The sequence below is a fragment of the Protopterus annectens genome, chromosome 4.part1 (assembly GCF_019279795.1).
Source record: "Protopterus annectens isolate FY-2018-M chromosome 4.part1, PAN1.0, whole genome shotgun sequence".
Classification (NCBI taxonomy): Eukaryota; Metazoa; Chordata; order Ceratodontiformes; family Protopteridae; genus Protopterus; species Protopterus annectens.
In genome coordinates, this window is record NC_056734.1 from 444,262,257 (window position 1) to 444,285,502 (window position 23,246).

Consider the following 23,246-nt stretch of genomic DNA (forward strand, 5'->3'; position numbering starts at 1 on the left):
GTGGATGTTTACAGCCATGTAAATGGGGATATCACAAAAATACTGGAAAAGATAAGCTCACACAGTTTATGCATTCACACTCTCCTGTCTGTCCTGACACAAAATAACCAGAGGAGCAGAGGTCACAATCCCACATACTACCCTCTAGTTAGTGACACAGACCTGTACAGCATCCAACTGCTTTGTCAGAAATACACCACAGTTATGGTGGTCCGGCAACAGTACATCAGACAAATATCTGGACATAACATTGCACAGGGTAAGTACACTGAGCTGCTAGGCATGTCACAAAGCACTGTGCAAACTACAGGCAGACTGCCCCAACAATGGCCTACATTTCTTATGGGGGAATACACAGGTACCTGCAAATATAGCAGGCTCTACAGGCATGTAACAGCATGGAGTAACAGACACTTGTGTGAAAGCGCATACCCACAACCAATCTGAACACAGCCACAGTCACATATGGTAAGCATGCTTAATATTGCAGTATATGGACTGTGTAATCAACACCATCCTCATATGTGCCACTCACACACTAACCCTACATATACTGGGCCAATACACAGTGTATTCGGATGCCTGACTGTGGTATGGGACATGTGTCGGTCTGGCCCTACAAACATGTACGCCAATAGTGTACCATACACTGGAAGCAGCATGCAACATCAGATAGAACAGGACCAAGAGCAATGACATCTACCACAGTCTGTACACAGGCCAAGGTACATATTCACAATACACACTCTGTTAACAATCACCATAAGCACACATACCTCACTACTGTACACACAACAGAATGTCCAGGTTTTGTCCTCAAATATAAGTCCTACTATACATAACATGTCTAGCAGTCTGATATCTCACTGGCTTGTTATCAGGTAGGATGTCAGTAAATAATGATGTACTGAACATATGCACCTCTTACTGCATGACATATGTACAAAGGTTGACAGAGCTGTGGCTGGAGGCACAAACACAGGGCCAATATTGACATGTTGCTGTGATAAACTCATACATTTACTGGTGTAACAGAGTTTGTTATGACATATGTCTTCTGAGGGATAATTCACATGGCTGTCACCGTGTACTGACTGCAATCCTCAGTGTATGCTACTGCATTTCTAAAGATAGGAAATGTGTGAGTAACACAACACATGTAAGTCTCCAAACACTGGCCAGTCTCCCACCAGCCCTACAGATGAGAGTTTCCTCAACCACATAACACTGTCATGACAGATATTAAATCATGTAGACCAGCCATATCCACACAAATCCTGTTAAACCAACATTACTTCAAATGTAGTAGAGCAAGACTTACATTCTGTCCTCATGTCTGGAACATCCCCCTCCTGTTTGTTGGCCTGTCTCCACAGTGTATGTTGTAAGAAGTATATCCCACTACCCTCTTTGATGCTATTTGCCCAACACCAACATGAAGTCCTGCTCACAGTGAATGAAAATGGCCAACACCCACATGATGTTCCTAGTTATAGGAGTGTGTTTCAATGCAATTGGCTATGGGAATGATACCACAGCTGTTCCACATGCAATCAGCTAGTGAGGGGACTGCAATTCATGCACAGGCCATCAGCTGATTATGAGCATCACTTATAAAACACAAGCTTCTGCCTAAGCAAAGCAGGTGTACTTTTCCACATCCACCAGAGAGGGAGTGGGAGAGACAGAGACAAAGTAAGAAAGGAAGGGGTTAGGAGAGTAAGAGATAAGCATGTTTGTGTCACACACTTACTAGTACGGGGTTTCAAACCCCTGGCTGACTATGTATTGCTATTACATTTTTATGCAGTTATTGCATGTGCCACAGAGCTTACATATTGAATAGCTGTCCAACGGTAACTTTGAAGGTGAGTGACCTCAGCAACAGTGATAAAGGAGGATAAAGTAAGTGTAGTACATGTGCCTGTCCACAAAAGCAGGTGTCGAGGAAGACACAACCACACTCTCTCAGGGACTCACACACATTATCACAGTTGGCAGGGTCAGGATTAGAATTCCTAACTAGTTTGCTACACTACAGTATTACGCAGGTATCACATGCACCACTGAGGTTATCAGGCTGATATATGGGCAAAGGGTATGTCAAGGTGACTGACATCAGAAGGCATGCTACAGTAGGGCAGTGGGAGGTGTAGTGAGTGTGAATGGCTTCCAAATCTTTAAACACACACACACACACACACACACACACACACACACACACACACACACACACACACACACACACACACACTTGCCAGTACTGACATGCATGGGTTCATTGCTTCACAGGTGTGTAGTAGATGACTGTGCCAGAAGACTGTACAAGGCTAGGTAAAGAGTATACCTAGGCATCAGGCCACATGACAATGGTCTGCAGTGTGTCTCAGGAGTGTTTTCCCTGGACTGGTCCACACAGGTGGGTATTGTAATCACCATCCACTCATCTGGGTTACTATTGTGGGTGGCCAGTGTTGTGTCATGCATGTGTTCTACATTCCATAAAATGGATGGTGTCTGGGTTGTGCACATGTCCCACATGCATGTTCTGTGACATGTGGAAGTTTACCTGAGGTGTCTGGGGCATGTTGTGTGGACAGAATGTTATCATCTGATGTGGCATTCCTGACCTCATGTGATGAGAACTGGCTATGGAACTGAGGTTGATCCTGCACCTACATTGACAGCATGATACAGATATTCACTGGTGTTAGTGGCATCTGTCTATACAGGGCATGTGTATAAGGCATGGTATTTGCTTTGTGGGTTACATTTTCTGACTCTACAGTTGTTGCAGGCATCCATTGGGGAAGCAATTATTTGCCTATTGTAGGGATGGAACAGGGTGCCATATCCTCTGTAGTCCACTGCAATCACACAGTGGTTACTATCTGTGGGCAATATGCAGGGAACTACCAATATAGTGGTTGTTGCCTAGCCAAGTGTGTTTGTATATGAGACATGGGTGGTGAGTGTTCTCTGAGTAATACAAGGGTTGTCTATATTGTTCCCCAATCCATAATGTCATATATAGGAGTATGGATAGTCTACACCAGCCTCTCTGCTGTTTGACATCTGTTGTCCTTGTAAGGTGGACATTGTGACATACAGTAAGTCGTCAATATAAGAAATTTGCAAAACCCACCCCAATGAGTCCTGTTATTACACAATCACAGCTACCTCCACACAGGATACAGATGACACATGCACACACTTGACAGTACTGAGATGCAAACCCCTACCTATCTATGCATTGCTAATACAGTGCACTGCATTTATTGCATGCATCACAGAGCTTATAGGGCTATCCCTTCCCCAAAGGTGTATTTCAAGGTGAATGACATCAGCAGGCTTGCCAAAGTAGGGCAATGGAAAGTGTAGTGACTGTGACTGGCCTCAAAAGCATTGATCCCTATGCACACACACACACACACACACACACACACACACACACACACACACACACACACACACACACACACACACACACACACACACACACACACACACACACACACACACACACACACACACACACACACACAGTCTCATAGTTGCCATGTCTGGGATTAGAACTCCTACCTAACTAGTATATCATACTATAACATTATGCAGTTATAGCATGTGCCATGGAGATTATAGGGTTAGCTGTTCCCCAAAAGTGTATTTCAAGGTGAATGACATCAGCAGGCTTGCCAAATTAGGGCAATGGAAAGTGTAGTCACTGTGACTGGCCTCAAAGGCATTAATCCCTACACACACACACACACACACACACACACACACACACACACACACACACACACACACACACACAGTTGTCATGTCTGGGATTAGAACTCCTACCTAACTAGTACATCACACTATAGCATTACGCAGTTATAGCACAAGCCACTTAGCTTATAGGGCTAGCCCTTCCCCAAAGGTGTATTTCAAGGTGAATGACATCAGCAGGCTTGCCAAAGAAGTAAAATAGAAAGTGTAGTGACTGTGACAGGTCTCAGAAGCGTTGATCCCTACACACACACACATACAGAGTCTCACAGTTACAATGTCTGGGATTAGAACTCCTAGCTAACTAGTACATTACACTATAGCATTACACATTTATAGCATACACCACTGAGCTTATAGGGCTAGCCCTTCTCCAAAGGTGTATTTCAAGGTGAATGACATCAGCAGGCTTGGCAATGGGGAATGCAGTGTGTGTGAATGGGCCATAAACCATTCATTTGGAAGTACACACAACACTCAGTCACACACAGGTTTACATTTGACAGAACCGTGTATACAACTGCTAGATGAATAATGACTTGTACAGTCATGTTTCACAGTTATCACAAGCACCACAGACACTATAATTCCGAGGGCTACCAGAAGCACATGTCTATAGTGATAGACATTTGCACATCATGTGGTATTGGCCAATTGGATGTGTGCTGGGTGGGACAGGCCTCATAATGGGAATCTCTTTGTCACTGTCTGCCACTCTCTTCCACACATCTATGTATGTGTATGTTTGGCCTATTATAGTGTGTTGTCCTTGGATATATGTGTGTATTCCTATCCAATGTGTGTGCAAAGCATGACTGGTGTGCAGTGTGGAGTGTGTGCACAGACATCTGCGACTGACAGATATGTACAGTCACTGTTGTTGCCAAACATGGGCTTCACTTGGGAGCATGCCCAGTATGACCTTCTGTATTGAATGTGTGAATCCATTCCGGTTAGGTTGTACTCCAGCGCAGGCATTTGTGTTCTACACCTGTAGTTATAACCTGTTTCTGCAGGATATCTGTAGATCGGTTGATGATATAGGGTCACAATGGGAAAGGATAGTGGGATACTGTAACTAATTGTGTCTGTGCTGCTTCTGCTAAATGGTTTTGGTGTTAGCAGAGATATTCAGACATATGTACTGTTTTACACTGCGATGTTTTATGTCATCAACTACTGACAGTTATATGCATTTGCTTGCAATAATTTCCTGGGGAAGACAAGATAAATGAAGCTGTGTCCAGTATTGTGGTCTGCAGCCTACATATTCTTGCAAAATCATGCCATTCTGGAGGGGGAGCTGCAGACACTTGCTGATGGGTCTGTGTAAATGGTTCAGTACCTTGGTACTGTGGTGGCTGAGGATCCCATGCTTGTACATCTATCAACATGGCAGAATAGCCATATTCTGCTGTGGCCATACCTCAGAGCTGTAAAGATTCACACAGGTTACACAGAGGCAGGTCTCATATTTCTGGTCATTACCCCTTCACATTGTGGTTTACGAGCAGGTATGCAGCCACCCATTCCTGTGTTTGCAGGCAGGGATAGTATGTGCACACATCTGAGTTTCAGACTTCACACACTCCATGGCGTTCATGCTTCTACCTCCCCTCTGTTATTCTATCCTCTTCCGAACATTATGCAAATGATATCTGATAAGTATCCGTATAGTTATCACTTCATCCCAGCAGTATTTAGGGGTTGGTCCACAGTTCATACAGTAGGACATGGTGGACATGCTACTGGGATTTGTCGACATGGCCTTGCATTTGTGTTCTGTGGACTGTGTTATGTTATTTGAGAGTACATGAGATAACATACACTGGCAGCAAAAAAAGTGTTGGATAGATTGGATATTAAAACTAGAAGGATGCTTCACGCTCACCAAATGATTTATAACAATCAGTGTATACCAAGATTATATATTCTCCATTCTGAAGGAGGGATGGGCCTCCTTGAAATTGATTTCATGTATAGATCTGCAATCGTGGGACTCCACACATATCTACTGACCTCAAGATCCAAATGTGGTGAAAGTTTTGAAACATGAGGAGAAGAAATCTAAGATGACAACAGTGCTTAATTTAGCAAAAGCATATCAATGTCTAGCAGGAATGGAAATCAAACTCGAAGTTGATAAAAATCAGGCAGCAACTAAATGTGCTAAAAACAAAAGAAAGAATATAAGGTGAAGGACCAGGTGAAAAGGCAAGAAATGTGGAAAAAACATAAATATAGTTGCAAGTATAGAAAACTTCTGGAAGAGCCTCATGTTGATCAAGAATGAATGCAGGAATGGTTAAGGAGATGTGAATTTACATCAAGAAATGAAAGGTTAATATTGGCAGCCCAAGATAGTAGGATACATACACGCTGGTTTACTAAGTCCATTGAACATGTGGGAGAAACAGACATATGCAGGTTTTGTGGAACCGAATTGGAAACAGTCACACACCTTATTGCTGGTTGCGACTCTCTAATTGCAGAGGGACTGTATACTGAAAGGCATAATAACGTGGCGAGATTGTTACACTGCAGATTGTGCAAACATTATGGTATCAAAGTGGCTGAAAAAGACTGGCAACATGAGCCACAGCGAATCATAGAAAATTATTAAGTTTACATCACATGGGATCACCCAATACCAGCAGTCCAAAAGATAGATGCTATAAAACTGGATATAGTGGTCCAAGAAAAAAATACAAAAGTAGCATTTATCATTGAAATCACCACACCTAGTGACTACAGTGTCTTGCGTAGAGAGAGACACAAAGTCATAAAATACGTCTATCTGCAGGCAGAAATGAGAGCCATGTGGAAGAAAGATGCCCAGACAGTTCCAATAGTAGAAGGAGCAACTGGTTTTATAAAAAAGAATTTACAATCGTATTTAGATATGTTACCGATTCATGTAACACCATATGAATTGCAGAAGGAGTCACTACTGGGCACATTGCGGGTGCTGCGAAGAGCACTTTTGGCTAACATCATAGATTGAAACAATACCAGTTTCATGAACTTTAATCGTACTTTGACTTAGGAATGGGGTCCATTCCCATCATGGTATTAGAAACCTAAAAGACTTGGAGAAATTAAAAATGGCAGTATGGGTGAGACACTGGCCTTTGACAGAGAACTGTAGGGCATTTGGTAGAGATGCAGGTCATCTGTAGCTGGCCAGTGCATTGTATCACTCCTACAGTCCCAGACTGCAAGTCACTGTATTCCCCTGGGGTGACAGGGTAGGTATTCAAGGTTGTTGTTGTTGTTGTTGTGTCTTTCGGCTTTTCCCGGTTAGGGGTCGCCACAGCGGAACTCCGGTCCGCTCATGATTAGCAGTAGATTTTTATGTGCCGATTTGCCAGCCCTGATGCACAACCTTCAACGAAGGTACGCCCATTCACGCATGTCTCCAGACAGAAGACGGTCTAGCTGAGAATCAAACGGGACAACGTCTTACTGTGAGGCATTGATGTTAATAGTTTCTGTCCTTATTGATCCATTGGTGTGGATGCTGGCAAGGTGCTGCTTACAGCTAGGGACACACCTGCATGGGACACCTCTTCAGCATGCTGCATTCTGTGGTTAGTCCCATACAGAGGTGGGGGTCATGTTGTACTCATTCCCAACAGCAGGGGAAATGACCTGTGAGGTACCTGTGGCTGATGGTGGGGTAAGCTGAGTGCATGTGTGCTATGGAAGCTACTTGCAGCTGACTCACAGATATATGGGGGGCATTCCACTTATGCTGGCTTCTGCAGGGACAGTAGTGGTTTCTCAGTACTTCATACCTGTGCCTTTTGTGGTCTGCCAATGTTTGACCAGACTACATCAGTATTCCATACTACACAGCCAACTAATGTGCTGCTAACCTGTATGTACAATTCCAAAGGTGTGTCCATTTGACAGTAACATTTTATACACTCTCTGTCTAGGGTACTTCCACCTGTGTAGTGTTTGTATGTCTAGGCCCACATTCATGCCATGTCCATCTTTCAGATGGTGACAGATATTACATCTGAATAATAAGTATGGATTACTGCTGGATTGTGTCTTTTTGGGATGCATTGTGTTTGGCACTGCAGTTGTAAGAACTTGGCCCTGTCATCAACAGTATTGGCCATTGGCCACCGGGACCCAACCCTCCATGCATACATGCTGACCACTTTCACACAATATACAACACACAACAACCTAACACACAGAGCCCTGCATATTTTAGACGTGCAACAATCTACCCTGCTACTTTATGCAGCACAGGTAATCTGTGCTCCACTGTTATTATACCTACATGTACATGTTACTATATTTCTACATAGGATTGTGGGGGGGGGGGGGCACACCTGCCAACTGTAAACATTTGCTATGACTGCACTGGTATTTCAGGTACTCTGTTGGCTTCCATTTCATTCTGTATTGTGTCCTATCATGCCATCTGTAACCCAGTTAGATCACCTTAAAAAACTATTTGTCTGAAATTATCTGGCACCAAACAGGGGCATTGTGGGTCAGATACTAAGAAAGTTAAAGGTAAATAGTGACAGGAGGAGGGGGAAAGGTGACCAGGTGTCTGGTATAGTAATTCTGAAGCTGGTGTCTGACTTTTTTATTTTTTTTTTTGGAAAATTTCCTTGCTTTTTGGATTTAGGTTTCTTACCATCCTGACATTTCTTCTTGGGTGCCTGTTGTTAGGTTGCATTTTCTGCTTATTCTGTCTCTTGAAATGGGTAGAAGTTTTAGAATCTGGGTAACGTAAATAGAAACTCCCTTCATTAATTTACATCTCTCATCCCATTATTTGACTACCCGAGCAGTAGAAGGCCCAATTAAAACCTCTGAGTTTAGAGCAAAACTTAAAATTTCTGATCTTAAGTCATTTGAAAAGTTATGGTTATGCATCTAAATAAATCTCCTGAAATCATTAACTGAAGCAGAAGTCCTGGAAACAGTATTAGCACTAGCATACACACTCTTTCAGAGAGGGTGAGATAGGTAAGACACAATCTGATGCGCATAAGATCTACATTCAGGGGTCAGGCAAACAGAAAATTCTTCCAAACATAGCACATTTTAAAATGAACGTCCACATATAGCCCTGGTAGTTCAGGATTCTGAATGGTAATGTGGCAGAAGAAAACAAGTCTCCTACCCTATCAGTTCAACCACCTCCCCTCCTTATCCCCAGGTACTTGGTTGGAGAAGGCAATATAATTTTTCACTGCTTAAACCATAGGAGTGATTGCAGCAGGATCAGCTGTAAAATGAGAATACAGAAATGTATTAGCTTGTGAAACTCAATACAATGCATCTCCTTTTTTAGGAACTTACAAGAAAGAATCAGGCGCATTGCATGCAGCTTTTACAGCATCCTCCAAAGCAGCAAATAGGAGGAATGGGTGCAGAATTAGGGCTTTCTTGTTCAAATAAGTCATACTATCTGCCCAACTCTAGGGGTGCACCTATCTTTTCCCCCAAAACTATGTCCCTCAATCTGGAAATATTGCCAGAAAAAGAGAGTGCCTCCATAGGTACCTCTTCAGGGTCACTATCCAAAGAATCAGAGTCTTGGGCTGTAGAATCTTGGGTTAAGATAACCCTATCTCTGTCAACATCAGACTCATCCAAAAATGCATATTCTTCCTTAAAAAGAGGAACAGCAGTATTAGAAGGCATATTGCACTCAGAGATGACTTGCTATGATAAACTCCTGGCTAAGGTAATAGCATCACTTTTACAGACAGGAACCATTTCTTTATTTCCAATATGATTAATTTACTGTTTCTTTTTTGAGATATATCCCTAGGGTGTGAATGGCTTGGGGACAGCATAACATCCTTAACAAAAAGTCTCTTTCCCTGGATACCTTGAGAAGATCTTCCTGAAGTATCTTCCATACCCAAACTGGATGTTTCTCCCATGCTCAAGCAGGGCACTGAAACAACCATAGAGAATGTGTCTGACCCATGGACCATAATAGCCTGCAAGGCTACACTGGAGGCATATGAGGAAATAGGTAAATGGTCTGTGGAACTGGCAGTGGCCACTGTAGAGTCACCCACTGTCTGCTGAGGCATATTAATAGACCAGCCGGGTGGCATGGACACATGTTTCTACTATTCTTTTTTTTTGTTTATGTATTTTAAGAGAAAAAACAGGAGGACCAGGGTAAGTATAGATGTTGAAGACAGGAAAGAAGCCTTTTGCTGGTAAGGTATGGCAGAAGGAGTCAGTCAAAAGGTAAGTTGTCACTAATGCTCATAAACTAAACAAAACCCTTCCAGTCTAATCAAAAACACCCCACAATAAGGTATCACAAGTAGCACACAAAAATAGAATTTTATAAATTCTGTGTTCTGCAAAATCATGTAAAAGCTAAGCAAACCAAGTGTAAGTACAAGTATTCACATACAATCCAATTATTCTCCCTCAAAAATTACTATCTGACTCTCCAAAACACTTCACTAACAATAAATAAACGTAAATATAACCCGTGAGCACTCAATGGCAGTCAACTTCTCAAAAGCAATCCCTAGAGAGGCAGTAACAATCACCAAGTAACGTCTAAACATGCTTGAAAAGCCATATTCTTAAAGTGACATACTACTATTTCCCACAAAAAGTAGATAAGACACTAAGGGTCCCAGAGGGATCTTATCTGACAGGAAGCCTTAGCTGACCGCTGCACCAGAGAAGTCTCAGAGATACCTCTGCATGAGATGGCAAAAAAAGTATTGAAGATTTTCAGTCCCTCTGGCTGCTTTTATAGTTCCTTCCAAAAGGGGTAAAGGTATAAGCAGCCAGAGTGATTGTACTGGAGGGAGTTAGAGCTTTGGGAAGCTGGCTGGGTGCTGTATTCTTCCCAGGATACAACCCATAGGCTACTGCAGCAGTGACAGTGATGGACATTGTATATTTTAAGTAGGTCATATCCCTTTTAGTGACAGAGCGGTCATCCTAACAAACTATATTTCCTCACAGCAGAAAGCAATGAATGAAAGCTAGCATCCATTTTCATAGAGTTATGCTCAATTCAGCAGTGCAGCAATGTACTATTTTTGTTTATAAAAATGTTAAGATTGTAACATACTTGGATGGTCCATAGGAACGAAATCAACTTTGATTTCCAGACTGCCAGGAATGATCTGCATTTTGTTAGCCTTTTCAGCCCTGTGGGTTCCAAAAGGGAACATAAATACATATCAATGGTGGTTACTTAAAACAGTTTATAATTATTTAATATGACCTTAATGTTAAAATCTGACAAAAAAGCAACATAGAATCTGCACATCTAGACAATATTCTGATATTTTCAGCCTTCATCAAGACACAATTTAAAAAGTGAGGTTTCCGACAACAGAACAACTAATCAAATGTTTAAAAATACATACCAGAACTATTACAGTTAATCATTCATTTCAAATCACTGAGATCAGGACAGTCAAAAGCTTGATTTTGATACTGTGTTATGCATATGAGAAATTCACTCTAAAGATAGACAGGCACTTCTGAAGTCAGGCTGTGCAACCCTGGAGAAGTTTATATTGCAATGGATCTTGCGTCAAAGCTAAAGCATTTCAGTGGAATGAGTAGTAAAAGGTGACAGGATACATTAATAACATGAATTTGCCTAAGTATAATTACTAAAATGGTACTATCAAGTGGTACAGATTTTAAATATATAAATGAATTCCTGCAATAGCAGTAAAACAGGCATTTCATTAGTTCCTTTTGAAAACTAGATCCTGACAGTTCAATGGCATAGACTCATTAAAAAGGACAAATGCCAAAACAACTCTTGATAATCAGGAACCACCAGCATTTATATGTAGGATCAGAATTAATGTGCCACATAATCTATATAGACCAATATCTCCTACATTTTTTTATTCTCAGCTTTACTGTTTCAGTGCTATTTAAAAGCATTTGAAAGCATAGATGGATGTAGTTCTTTCTACAGAAAATATTACATTAAAATTACTTTAGTACAACATATACATAACTGCTTTGAGTGATTATCATTATAGTTACATATTTGCCAAGATATATTTTTTGCTTTATGCTTTGATCTCCAGCCTTACTGATCATGTCATTCATTCTCCTATATGAGGAGAGGAGAGGAGAACGGTCACAGTATGATCATCATCTAGGCAGTAGTCAATTTTTTTTTCTTTCTGTGCCCTAAATTTTTCCCTCTGCACATGTCTGCAGAAATTGAAGGGAGGGTATATAAAAGGCCATTGTGAAGGATGCCCCTGACTTCTGGGAGTACCATAAACATCAAAGGCCTCTACTGCCTTTTGTCAAACACCTCTATCTGACTGTTGGTCTCCACTGGAGATTCTAGCACCCCTCCCCACTTACAGGGACAGGTAGGTAGGCTGAATCTTATGCCCCACCCCCCAACACATACAACAGCACTGCTTGAGCTGTTAATCAAATCTAAGTCACCTGGAGCATATCAGGGTTATATCGTTCAACATTATGCAGCTGGCCATATTTTTAAATATGTTTGTATTTAAACTAAATTGTATTACATTTCATAGCATGTTAAATATTCAGCAGATTATTTTTATGCTAGCCAGTTAAAGTAAAATAATTTTGTTTCTCATTTGGTTATGAAAATTTCTGTTTTCTTTAATACCTCCTATACTCTGCAATCAGCTTCAATAGATCTTCAGTGGAAATCTTGCTCTGTTCTTGTTTGAACAATGGTGAGAACCGAGATTCCCTATCAACTGTTCCCAAAGTGTCCTTGAAAACAGGCCTAGAACAAAAGATGGCACAAGTCAACAAAAAGCATATTATGGCTACATTAGTAACATGTTACACATTCATTGCAGAAACCTGAAGAAGAATATGCATTGTGCCTCATATCTTTATGCATTAGTTTTTAACTAATAATCACGAACCCCTAAAGTTTAGCCATACACTAGTTTTTAAATAGTGATAGGGAGAGTGGTGTTGGTATACCCACCTACATAACAATACTATCTGTACCAGGCCCAGAAAAGACTCTAGCCCCTGTCACAGTGTGCTCCACCCAACATTGAAAGGCAGTCATGATATTTTTGTCATCTGAAATTACCTGGAATTAAAGTAGGCCAAATGGTGCAACATATGCTAATCCGCAGCTTACTAAAGTGGTTACAGTATCCACCAGAAGTACTTTCCCCAGCCAGTAATAATGAAATCCTCTAACTACAAGAGCATGGGTGCCTTAGCTATAGGAACTTGTGTGTCCTAGCCAAGTGGTGAGCAACTGATTGCATATGACTACTATGTACTCACTTTTTCTGACCTAAACACAACCTCTCATTGTCATTATGCTTGGGAATTAATACCATCAGTGACACCTATGATTATTGCATCCCTGGATTAATCCCAAGCTCAAGGAACTCCTTCACCAGCCCACTAGTAACTTTTGGTTGATTTGATCATTAGATGTGGAGGAAGTCTTTTTATTGGAAGCTGGGTTTCGGTATCCACATGAGATTTAGCAAGAAATGCCCAACTTGTTACATGACTGCTTGTACTTCTCTCTCTCTCTCTCATCACAAGTCTGAGATCCAACAGAAATAACTAATTCATTCAGAATATAGACAAAACCTCATTCAGCAAGTCAACCAGAGAGCTATCCACTCTCGCTTTACTCGGGCTACTTCACATTGTAAGAATTATCTTTTTCAAACAATGGTAGGAATAAATAAACTAAGGTGATATACCCTATGCAGTTTGTTCCATTATAAAGTCAACCACATAGGTGATATCAGTTTTTCTTCACAGTGACAAACAGCCCTCTAATGCTTCAATGGAGAGGAATAATTATTGTCATCCTTTGCCCTACTCTGTGCTCTTGGTTCTGTCATCTCAGATTTACAAAGTTTTTTTTTTTTTACATTGTTTTGCCTTGGCAGGTCCTTCTATATCAATTCCATTATTTCATAGAGTGTTCTTTTGAGTTTAAGGATGTATCCACATATCCACACTATTTACCCATTGAGAAGCAGTCTGCTTTTAGAGCTACTTTATTTAAACAAGTTAATTTCTAACATTTAAAATGTCTCAAAAATTATTTCATTTCCCTGATTTATATCATAAATGTAGTATAGTCTACCAATTTTGGTACTATATGATGCAATTAATTTACAGTATTTCAAATATATGTGTTTGAATCTCAACTAACAATGTACTTATTGTTTACAACTCTACCTAGTCCAAGTTTTTACTGTAATACTATGATGATGTTACATTTAACTAAATATGTAATTTAAAACCTGGTACTATCACAATCTACACACAGCTTAATCAATACACTTGCTGTTTTTTTACTGCATATAGTCTTCTTCTTCTTTTTCTTTCAGCTGTTCCCGCTAGGGGTGACCACAGCGGATCATCTGTTTCCATTTCTTCTTTCCTCTGCATCTTTCTCTATCACACCAACCACCTGCATGTCTTCACTCACCACATCGATAAACCTTAACTTAGGCCTGCCTCTTTTCCTCTTACCTGGCAGCTTCATCCTTAGAATCCTTTTCCCAATATACCGAGCATTCCTCCTCAGCACATGTCCAAACCAATGTAATCTCGCCTCTCTGGCTTTGTCTCCAAACCGTCCAACCTGGGCTGACTCTCTAATATACTCATTCCTAATCCTGTCCACCCTTATCACACCCAGTCCAAATCTTAATATCTTTAACTTTGCCATATCCAGCTCTGACTCCTGCCTTTTTGTCAATGCCACTGTCTCCAACTCATATAACATAGGTGGTCTCACTACCCTCTTGTAGACCTTCCCTTTCACTCTTACTGGTAATCATCTGTCACAAATCACTCCTGACACTCTTCTCCACCAACTCCATCCTGCCTGTACTCTCTTCTTCACCTCTTTTCCACATTTGCCATTACTCTGAACTGCTGATCCCACGTATTTAAACTCATCCACCTTTGCCACCTCAACTCCCTGCATCCTCATCATTTCTCTATCATCCCTCTCATTCAGACACATACATTCTGTCTTAGTCCTTCTGACCTTCATTCCTCTGCTCTCTAGAGCATATCTCCAGGGTCTCCTCAACCTGCTCCCTACTCTCACTACAGACCACAATGTCATCTGCAAACATCATAGTCCACGGGGACTACTGTCTGATCTCATCTGTCAACCTGTCCATCACCATTGCAAATAAGAAAGGGCACAGAGCTGATCCTTGATGTAATCCCACCTCCACCTTAAACACATCTGTCACTCCAACCACAGACCTCACTGCTGTCACACTACCCTCGTACATATCCTGTACTACTCTTACATACTTCTCTGCCACTCCTGACTTCCTCATACAATACCAAAACTCCTCTCTGGGCACCCTGTCATATGCTTTTACTAAGTCCACAAAGACACAATACAAATCCTTCTGATCTTATCAGTACTTCTCCATCAACACTTTCAGAGCAAACATCACATCTGTAGTGCTCTTTCCTGACATGAAACCATACTGCTGATCACTAATCATCACCTCCCTTCTTAACCTAGCTTCCACTACTCTTTCCCACAACTTCATGCTGTGACTGATCAGTTTAATCCCAGTGTAGTTACTACAGCTCTGCACATCACCTTTATTCTTAAAAATCAGTACCAAAACACTTTTTCTCCACTCCTCAAGCATCCTCTCACTTTCCATAATTTCATTAAACACTCTAGTTAAAAACTCCACTGCCATTTCTCCTAAACACCTCCATGCTTCCACAGGTATGTCATCTGGACCAACAGCCTTTCCGTTCTTCATCCTCTTCATAGCTATCCTTACCTCCTCCTTGCTAATCCATTGCACTTCCTGATTCACTATCCCCACATCATCCAACCTTCTCTCTTTCTCATTCTCTTCATTCATCAGCCCCTCAAAGTACTCTTTCCATCTCAACACACTCTCCTCGCTTGTGAGGATGTTTCCCTCATTATCCTTTATCACCCTTACCTGCAAATAGTAGTACACTTTATTATGTTTTGACTAATTTCAGCTGAAATGGATTTGATTTAGATTAGTTCATTCATATGCATAATAAATAAAGACCACAGACTCAGTCACTATCCACTTAAAGGACAAATATTGATAGAGTGTTAACTGATGAAGAAGTCTGACATCCCCAAATTAAAGAATGGATAGAATTAATAACTGATGCTGGTCCTTTGATTTGTGATCAAAAGACAAACGCCAACTCTCCAATACACAAGACAAAACTCTCAGTAGAAAAAACGCTTTAATACAAAGAGCAGAGCTTTCGGACAAAATCCTTCATCAATACTAAAATTACAACTGCATTTGCACAGTATATATAGGTCTAAAAAGTCACATGACCGACAGCCAAAAGTCACATGACTTAATTCAAACATCACATGAAAAATAATAAAAAATACTAAAAAATATAATAACATAGATTTAAGGTTCTTATATGGCAATACATATAAAATACATATAAAAATGTATAAAAAAATATGTGTACATACACAAAAATATGTATATATATATATATATATATATATATATATATATATATATATATATATATATATATATATAAAACATGTGAAGAACAATGAAGCTCATAGTCTAGATTTACTCAACTTAACCAGCATAGTCCCAAAGAAGTAAGTAAACTATTCCACCAGTTCACTTGTCTTTGGATAATATGAAGTGGCATGCAACATCCTTGTTGCCTTTTTTTGTTTATTTTTACACAGCCAGTGACTAATGATGCAACTTTATCACCTTGAGTTTAAGAACTTAAAACCCATCAAAGATAAATACCTCAACAGAATATTTGACATATTTTCCTGCCTTAATTAAAATAGAGATTATGGTGTTAGATGCATGGCACACACTCTCTTATCACCATTATGCAGTCATTGATACTATTCCTTGGGGTATTACATGGCAACATCTCATCTATGGCTGTGTTCTTGAATGGTTCCTTTGTGTCGCCATTATGCATTACTTGACTCTACCCATAACAGTAGGTGCTCAAACTCTTCACTGCTGCAGTAGTCTTTAGGCTATATGTTTTGTTTCCCACCTAGGAAACAACAACTGTCCAGCTTCAAAAGGATTGTCCGTCACTCTGACTGCTGACTGGCTAATCCACATGAGGGAAATCAGCAGTAATGTGAAGCTTGCTTTAGGACTTGTTTTGCACATACAATGAGAGAAAAGCCTAACAATCCCGAAATAACCAACCAATAGTAACAATAAAATATATAAAGCAGAAACAAACACCTTACTTTATATCCCAACTCCAACTATACACAGGAAAAGGAGGATGGAGGGGGAAAGGGTGGGGCTACTGCAGTGATGCAGAATTTGAACAGCTACTCTTAAGGTTAATTGCAACTTATACTACTGTGCTATGTTGTCATTCCCACTGCAGCAGTAGCTCTTTGGCTATATTGGTTGAATCCCAAAGCCTTTCTTTCCTGAGAAGAGGACAGATATGGGTCCAGGAGCCCCTGGAAAATGGACTTAACAAAGTTAGATCTGGACCTAGAAAAGGAATCTACTTTGTAATGCTTTATAAAAGTATGTACACAGAGCTATGTAGCTGCCTTTAGAATGCTTCTAGAGTCCACTCCTTTCCAGTAGGCATTTGAAAAAGGCTAGGCTCTAGGGGGATGTGACTTTTTTGCCCCTTGATAGGAAAGAAATAGCCGATCAATTTTCTAAAAGTCTTAGTTCTGTTAAGGTAGTACCTGAGCTGCCTATGCACATCCAGAGTATGTAGAATCTGTTCTCCCTGATGTCAGAATCTGTTCTCCATAGTTTTTAGGTTCTGGTTGGAAAACTAGCAGATTGATGGCTTGATTCAAAGTAAACTCTGAAACTACATGGGCATGAATGAGGAGTTTATTCATAAAGATACACTATCCTTATGGAAAAATCAAATAGGATTCACCCACCGTAAGACCTTGCAACTCAGATAGTCTTCTTGCAGATGTCAGAGCAATGATGAGTTGTTTGTCTTTTCGGCTTTTCCCGGTTAGGGGTCGCCACAGCGGAACTCCGGTCTGCTAATGATTGGCAGTAGATTTTTTATGGTGCCGAGTTGCCAGCCCAACGCCCAACCTTCAGTGAAGGCACACCCATTCATGCATGTCTTTCGGAGGCCACTCGACCACGGGGAGGACATGCAGACTCCACACAGAAGGCATTCCAGCCATGAATCGAACAGGAGAACCTCTTGCTGTGAGGCAACAACGCTACCACTGTACCACCGCGGCAATGATGAGTACAGTTTTCAAAGTCAAGAAACTTAAGTCAGCTTGATGGGCAGGTTCAAAAGGTGACATCATCAATTTTCACAGCACATAATTGAGATTTTAAGGAGGAACAACCTGTTTACAAAGTTATCTCTAGTATAAAATTCCTTTCTGAAACTATTTGATAGCAAACAGAGAAGAAAGAGGAGGATCCATGGGAAGACATGCTGAAATGGGCGCACAATAAACCTTTACAGACAAATAAGTGAGTCCAGATGAAAGTAATCCATCCACGACTTTTTCCCATTTTTTCACATAGGTCAGGGTGTCACATCAACAGAGACAATCATCTGGAGCCAGTGTTCACACCAACAGGTCACTAGCCATGTCATAATTGCTCTTCCATACTGCACACCGACACAGAAACACATACAGACACAGAAACACACACACACACACACACACACACACATACACATACACACACACACACACACACACACACACACACACACACACACCTATAGCCAGTTTAGTGTGTTGAATCTACCTATTTCATCTTTGGAATATTTGAGGAAACTGGAGCATCTACAGAAATCCCAAACAAATATAGGAAGAATGTGAAGACTCCACCAATAAGGCACCCAGGCTGAGAATCAAACTAAGGAACCTCTTGTTGTAATGTGACAATGCTACCACTGCGCCACTGTACCACCCTTGTCAGAGGAAAGTAACTTGTACAAATACTTCTGCACCAGTAGTACAAAATCCCTGATTGGTCCATGGTTATTTGCTAAACACCAACTAGGAAATCACTTTCCACTTGCCAACATAGGATTTTGTATCAGGCTTTTTGCCTCCTTTTGTATCTGTTGCATGCCCTCATGAAATCTGTCTAAAAGGTAGTAAAATTAAATCATCCAGGGAGTTATTTGAAGTTAATTGATAATGAGGTGTATCAATCTTCCACTGTCTTCTGTGAGTACATCCATTCTGTGATCTGTGAGGAAGCTTGTGCTAATTGTCCTTGGCCATTTCCATAAGAAGGGAGAAACAGTGTTGCCTGGGACAAAAGGGGTCACCACAATTGTTTTTGGAGTATTTTGTTAAATCTTCAGAATTACCTGCATATCCATGAAAAAGTTGGAAACACATAAAGGAACATTCACTTCTAAAGGAATGAAAATGCATCTATTTTCCATGTTTGTTTGCAGGGAGCCCCGGAATAAAGTTGTTTGTTTGCTTTGAAAGACGGCTAACAGATCTGAGTTTTTCCCCACAAATGGATCAATTTCTGGAAAACCTCCTCATTCAATTTCCATTCTTGAAGGTCTGTTCTGGTACTGCTCAGTTTCTCTTCCCCTTTGTTTTGCTTTGATGGAATGTAAGATGCTTGAAGGGGTAAGGAATGCTGAAGAACTAACTCTCAAGCTATCACTGTCAGCTTGCGTAGGGGGGTGTGACCTTGCAGTTCCATGTTTGTTTATATACCACATTACTGTGGTATTGTTTGTAAATACTTGAAGAAGACCCAGGGCTGAAAGGGGATGGAGAGACTGTAAGGCACTGGTCACAGCCAACATCTTTTTTAAGTTGATATGCTTTGGACTGTCTGAAAGACTCCAATACGACTTGTACTTTTACCCCTCTGGAAACGTTCCCCCAAGTGAAATCTGCCTCATCTGTGGTGACAGATTGGATTAGGGTCTGATGAGAAAATGGAAGACATGGGTTCAGTTGAATTTATCTCCATTAATGCAGTTCCCTTTGTATAAAACCCAAAACTGGAATTTGGTACTCCAGAGAATGAAATGATGGGTTCATGTGTTTTATAGAAACCTCGGTATCTTTCTCATGTCATCTGTCAAGAAGTATAATGAGAATACAGGCCATGAACCAGAGATCCTGACAAACTGTCCTGCAGAAATCAGAAAATGAGTGAAGATGTTAGGGAAACATTCCATGTAAGGACCCACCTCTTCTTGTCTTAAAAAGGCCTTTTGAAGAAAAGAATGTATAAGGTATCCCAGAAACACAAACCTGTGAAATGAAGTTAATGAAGAGTTTGCAATATTTGCCTGGAATCCCAGATTGGTGAAAAGAGACATAACCCATGCTAATGTGTCTTGACATCCAGATAAAGATTCAGCAAAGCTTAGCAAGTCATTTAAATAGGGAAAGATATAAACATCATTTAGTCTGCAATAAACTATGACCAGGGCTAGACATTTTGTGAATATTCTTGGAGCTGTAGACAAAGCAAAGGGTAATGCAAAGAACTGATAATGTGACCCAGAAACAGAAATTTCCCAAATTCTCCGGTTATGGGAATACGGCAGTAAGCATCTTTTAAGTCTAGTACTATCAACTAACTCCTGTGAAGAATGAGAGGTAACAGGTTTTGTAAGGTCAAATTTTGACCTCTGGAACTTTCACTTAGAGATTTAGAAACAAATGATCTAGTACTCTAGGCCTCTTTTTTTGGTACTAGAAGCATTTTGGAATAGAAGGTTTGTCTCCTCTGACTTAAAGGCACTAGTTCTACAACTCCCTGGGTGATTAATGACCGAAGAACCTGAGGAACAAAATTCTGTTGGGTTTTGACGGTGGAAAGGTATTCCACTGAAAGGAAGTTTCTGTATTCAGTGCCATCTGTAAACTTCCTGCATGACTGTTAATGCTGAGGAGTCCAAAACAATCTTTTGTCAAAGGGGAATGTTGAGTGACAGTTTTTGAGACAGATTTATAGAGATATTGGCTATGAAAGAGGGAACAGGGCATGGAATGCTGGGAGAGTCATTCTATACTGTTGATCTGTCCCTTTTTCTGATTTTATTCTCACCCAACAGTCATTTCTTTTTTTGTATTTTGCTTGCCAAAAAAGTACTCATTTTGTTTATTTAGCTTTTCATCTGTTAGATAGAGGCCTATAAAATTTGTATTAGTTTATATGACATCTCTTAAAAACACCCTACATTAATTTTCCTCTTTTATTATATTGTTTGAGAGCTTGGGCTGCAGAAAAGCCAAACAATACCTAATTATGTAAAGTTGAGTCAAAGATCTTAGATTATACCACATCAACAAACTTTTGTTTATGCATCTAAGCACTGTAAGAGTAGAAGTGGCCCTAGATACAGTATTTACACAATCATGCACACTCTTCAAATCAGGTTTAAATGCCTGAGACAGGGTAGAAAAGGTTTTGCTCAGAAAGGAGCTTTCTTCTCTAGGAGTGGAAGCTAATTACCTCAGACGGTTCATATGACATGACATAAATGCCCATGCATTTGACAGGTAATTCAGAATTCTGAAGGCTGAAGTGGAAGAAGAAGAAGCAGAAAACATTATCTTGCCTATATGGTCCAACACTTTACCATTCTTATCACCAGGATGAGTACAGGAAGTATTCAACACTTCCTCCAGGACTGGCAGTATAGGAGTGATGAGGGAGGAATGAGGTATATCCATTTATGACACAGAATATCTCACCATTTCAGGAGGAACATCTATTTGTTCTCAAAAAAATACCTCATTCATCTTGGCAATGGTCTGATTAAAAGAAAATACCTCCACAGGAGGATAAGAATTAGTTTTCCTCACAATCCAAGAGTTGGGCTAGGGAATCTGCAGGAGAGAAGAAGCCCTATCTGTAAAAATCAAAATCATTAGACCCTGTTTCTTCAGAAATAATATGACAGGGAATGCCCATCTGAAAAGCCTTATTTATATTGATTTACTGCCAGCAATACCTGTCTAGCCAAGGTAGGGAATTCATCAATTTTAATATTAACAACTTCATAAGAAAAAAAAATATTTAAATTTGTATAGTTTTTAATAGGAGTTACAGCCAGAAGGGTACAAACTCAAAGGAGGAGTGTCTGTCCGATCTAGTGGTTTCTTGCCCTGGTTATCTTGAGAAGAATCTCGTGGATTGTCTTTAGGCACAGAGAAGATAGTTCTCCTATGTCCATATCAGACAATGGAACAGCCAAGGAGTATGTGGCTGACCCAGAGATAAGTCAGAAGGCTGAGGAGCAACCATTGGCCACTGCAGGTTAACCCACTATCAGCTGAGGCATAGATTGAGTCTGCAACAATGGCAAGGACACATTGGTAAGTGCGTTTTTTCTTTCTAGATGCTAGGGGAAAAGAGCCAGCTGAAATGGAGCAGGCATCCATGTTATAACTGGAAAACAAGCACCAAAAGCAGTAAGCATTGCTAGAATGAGTCTGTCACAAGGTTAGCTGTCATGAGTGTTCTTCTCCAGTTCCGAAAATAATTTTCCTATTAGCACTATTTAAACACAATTGCATACACACACACACACACACACACACACACACACACACACACACACACACACACACACACACACACACACACACACACACACACACACACACACACACACACACACACACACACACACACACATACACACTCACTGACAGAATCAAAATGGCAGACAGTATAAGCGTTACACAGGGACACAATTTCCCGTACAATCCTCGGTAAACTTTTATGTCCTATAAAATTCAAAGTATACACAAGCAGTAGACAATATTTGACAAAATTGGCCTCAAAATGTAATAAACACTCTAAGCCCTGAGAAGAGACTTCCAATATTGTGAGAAAAATACAGTTTTTAAAGGGGAAATACCATTTTTATTAAAAAATGACAGATTCCTATTTTCGTTAAAAAGGCAATAATTTCTGAGTGGAAGGGTTCCCCAACATGAACTTATCTGCCAGAAATAATTCAGCTAAGAGCTTTGTTTCTGGCAGATAAGTCCCTGTTGGGGAATAATTCCACTCAGAAATATTTGTCCTTTTAAGTGGAATAGCAATTTATCGGTTCATGAAGGAATGGACATGAGATCAGCAGTCAGAGTAACATTTTCTTTAGTACTGTCTTGCAGTTTCAAGAAGAAAGCTTCATTGTAACTGCTGATTTCTCTCCTGGGGATTTTCCAATTAGGAGTCAGAGTGAAGGAGTTTAGGGGAGCCAGAACTTTTTGAATCTGGAAATGACCCATATAACCTCTGGACTACTGCAGCAGTCAGAATGATGAACATCTGCATTTTATTAACTGTACAGTTCAACCAGACAGGGTAAAAGGGTTAGCACTTGACAACAGATGCAGTATAAAATAAATCACATTTCTAGGAATGGATTTGCTTTTATAGTAGTGGGAAAGCATCAACATTAGTCAGGAATAT

The 23,246-nt window shown here is 40.4% G+C and overlaps 1 protein-coding gene across 7 annotated transcripts in view; it reads right to left on the reverse strand.

Annotated features, from left to right (window-relative positions):
• DOCK10 (dedicator of cytokinesis 10) overlaps positions 1–23,246 on the reverse strand; it is a 2,344,342-nt gene that overhangs the window by 1,035,743 nt on the left and 1,285,353 nt on the right. For all 7 annotated transcript variants that reach the window (XM_044070265.1, XM_044070268.1, XM_044070269.1 and 4 more), the window contains exons 15-16: positions 12,422–12,544; positions 10,868–10,947 (exon numbers count right to left, since the gene is read on the reverse strand). In XM_044070265.1, coding sequence (XP_043926200.1) covers positions 10,868–10,947; positions 12,422–12,544 — 203 coding nt within the window. The remainder of the gene's footprint in view (positions 1–10,867; positions 10,948–12,421; positions 12,545–23,246) is intronic.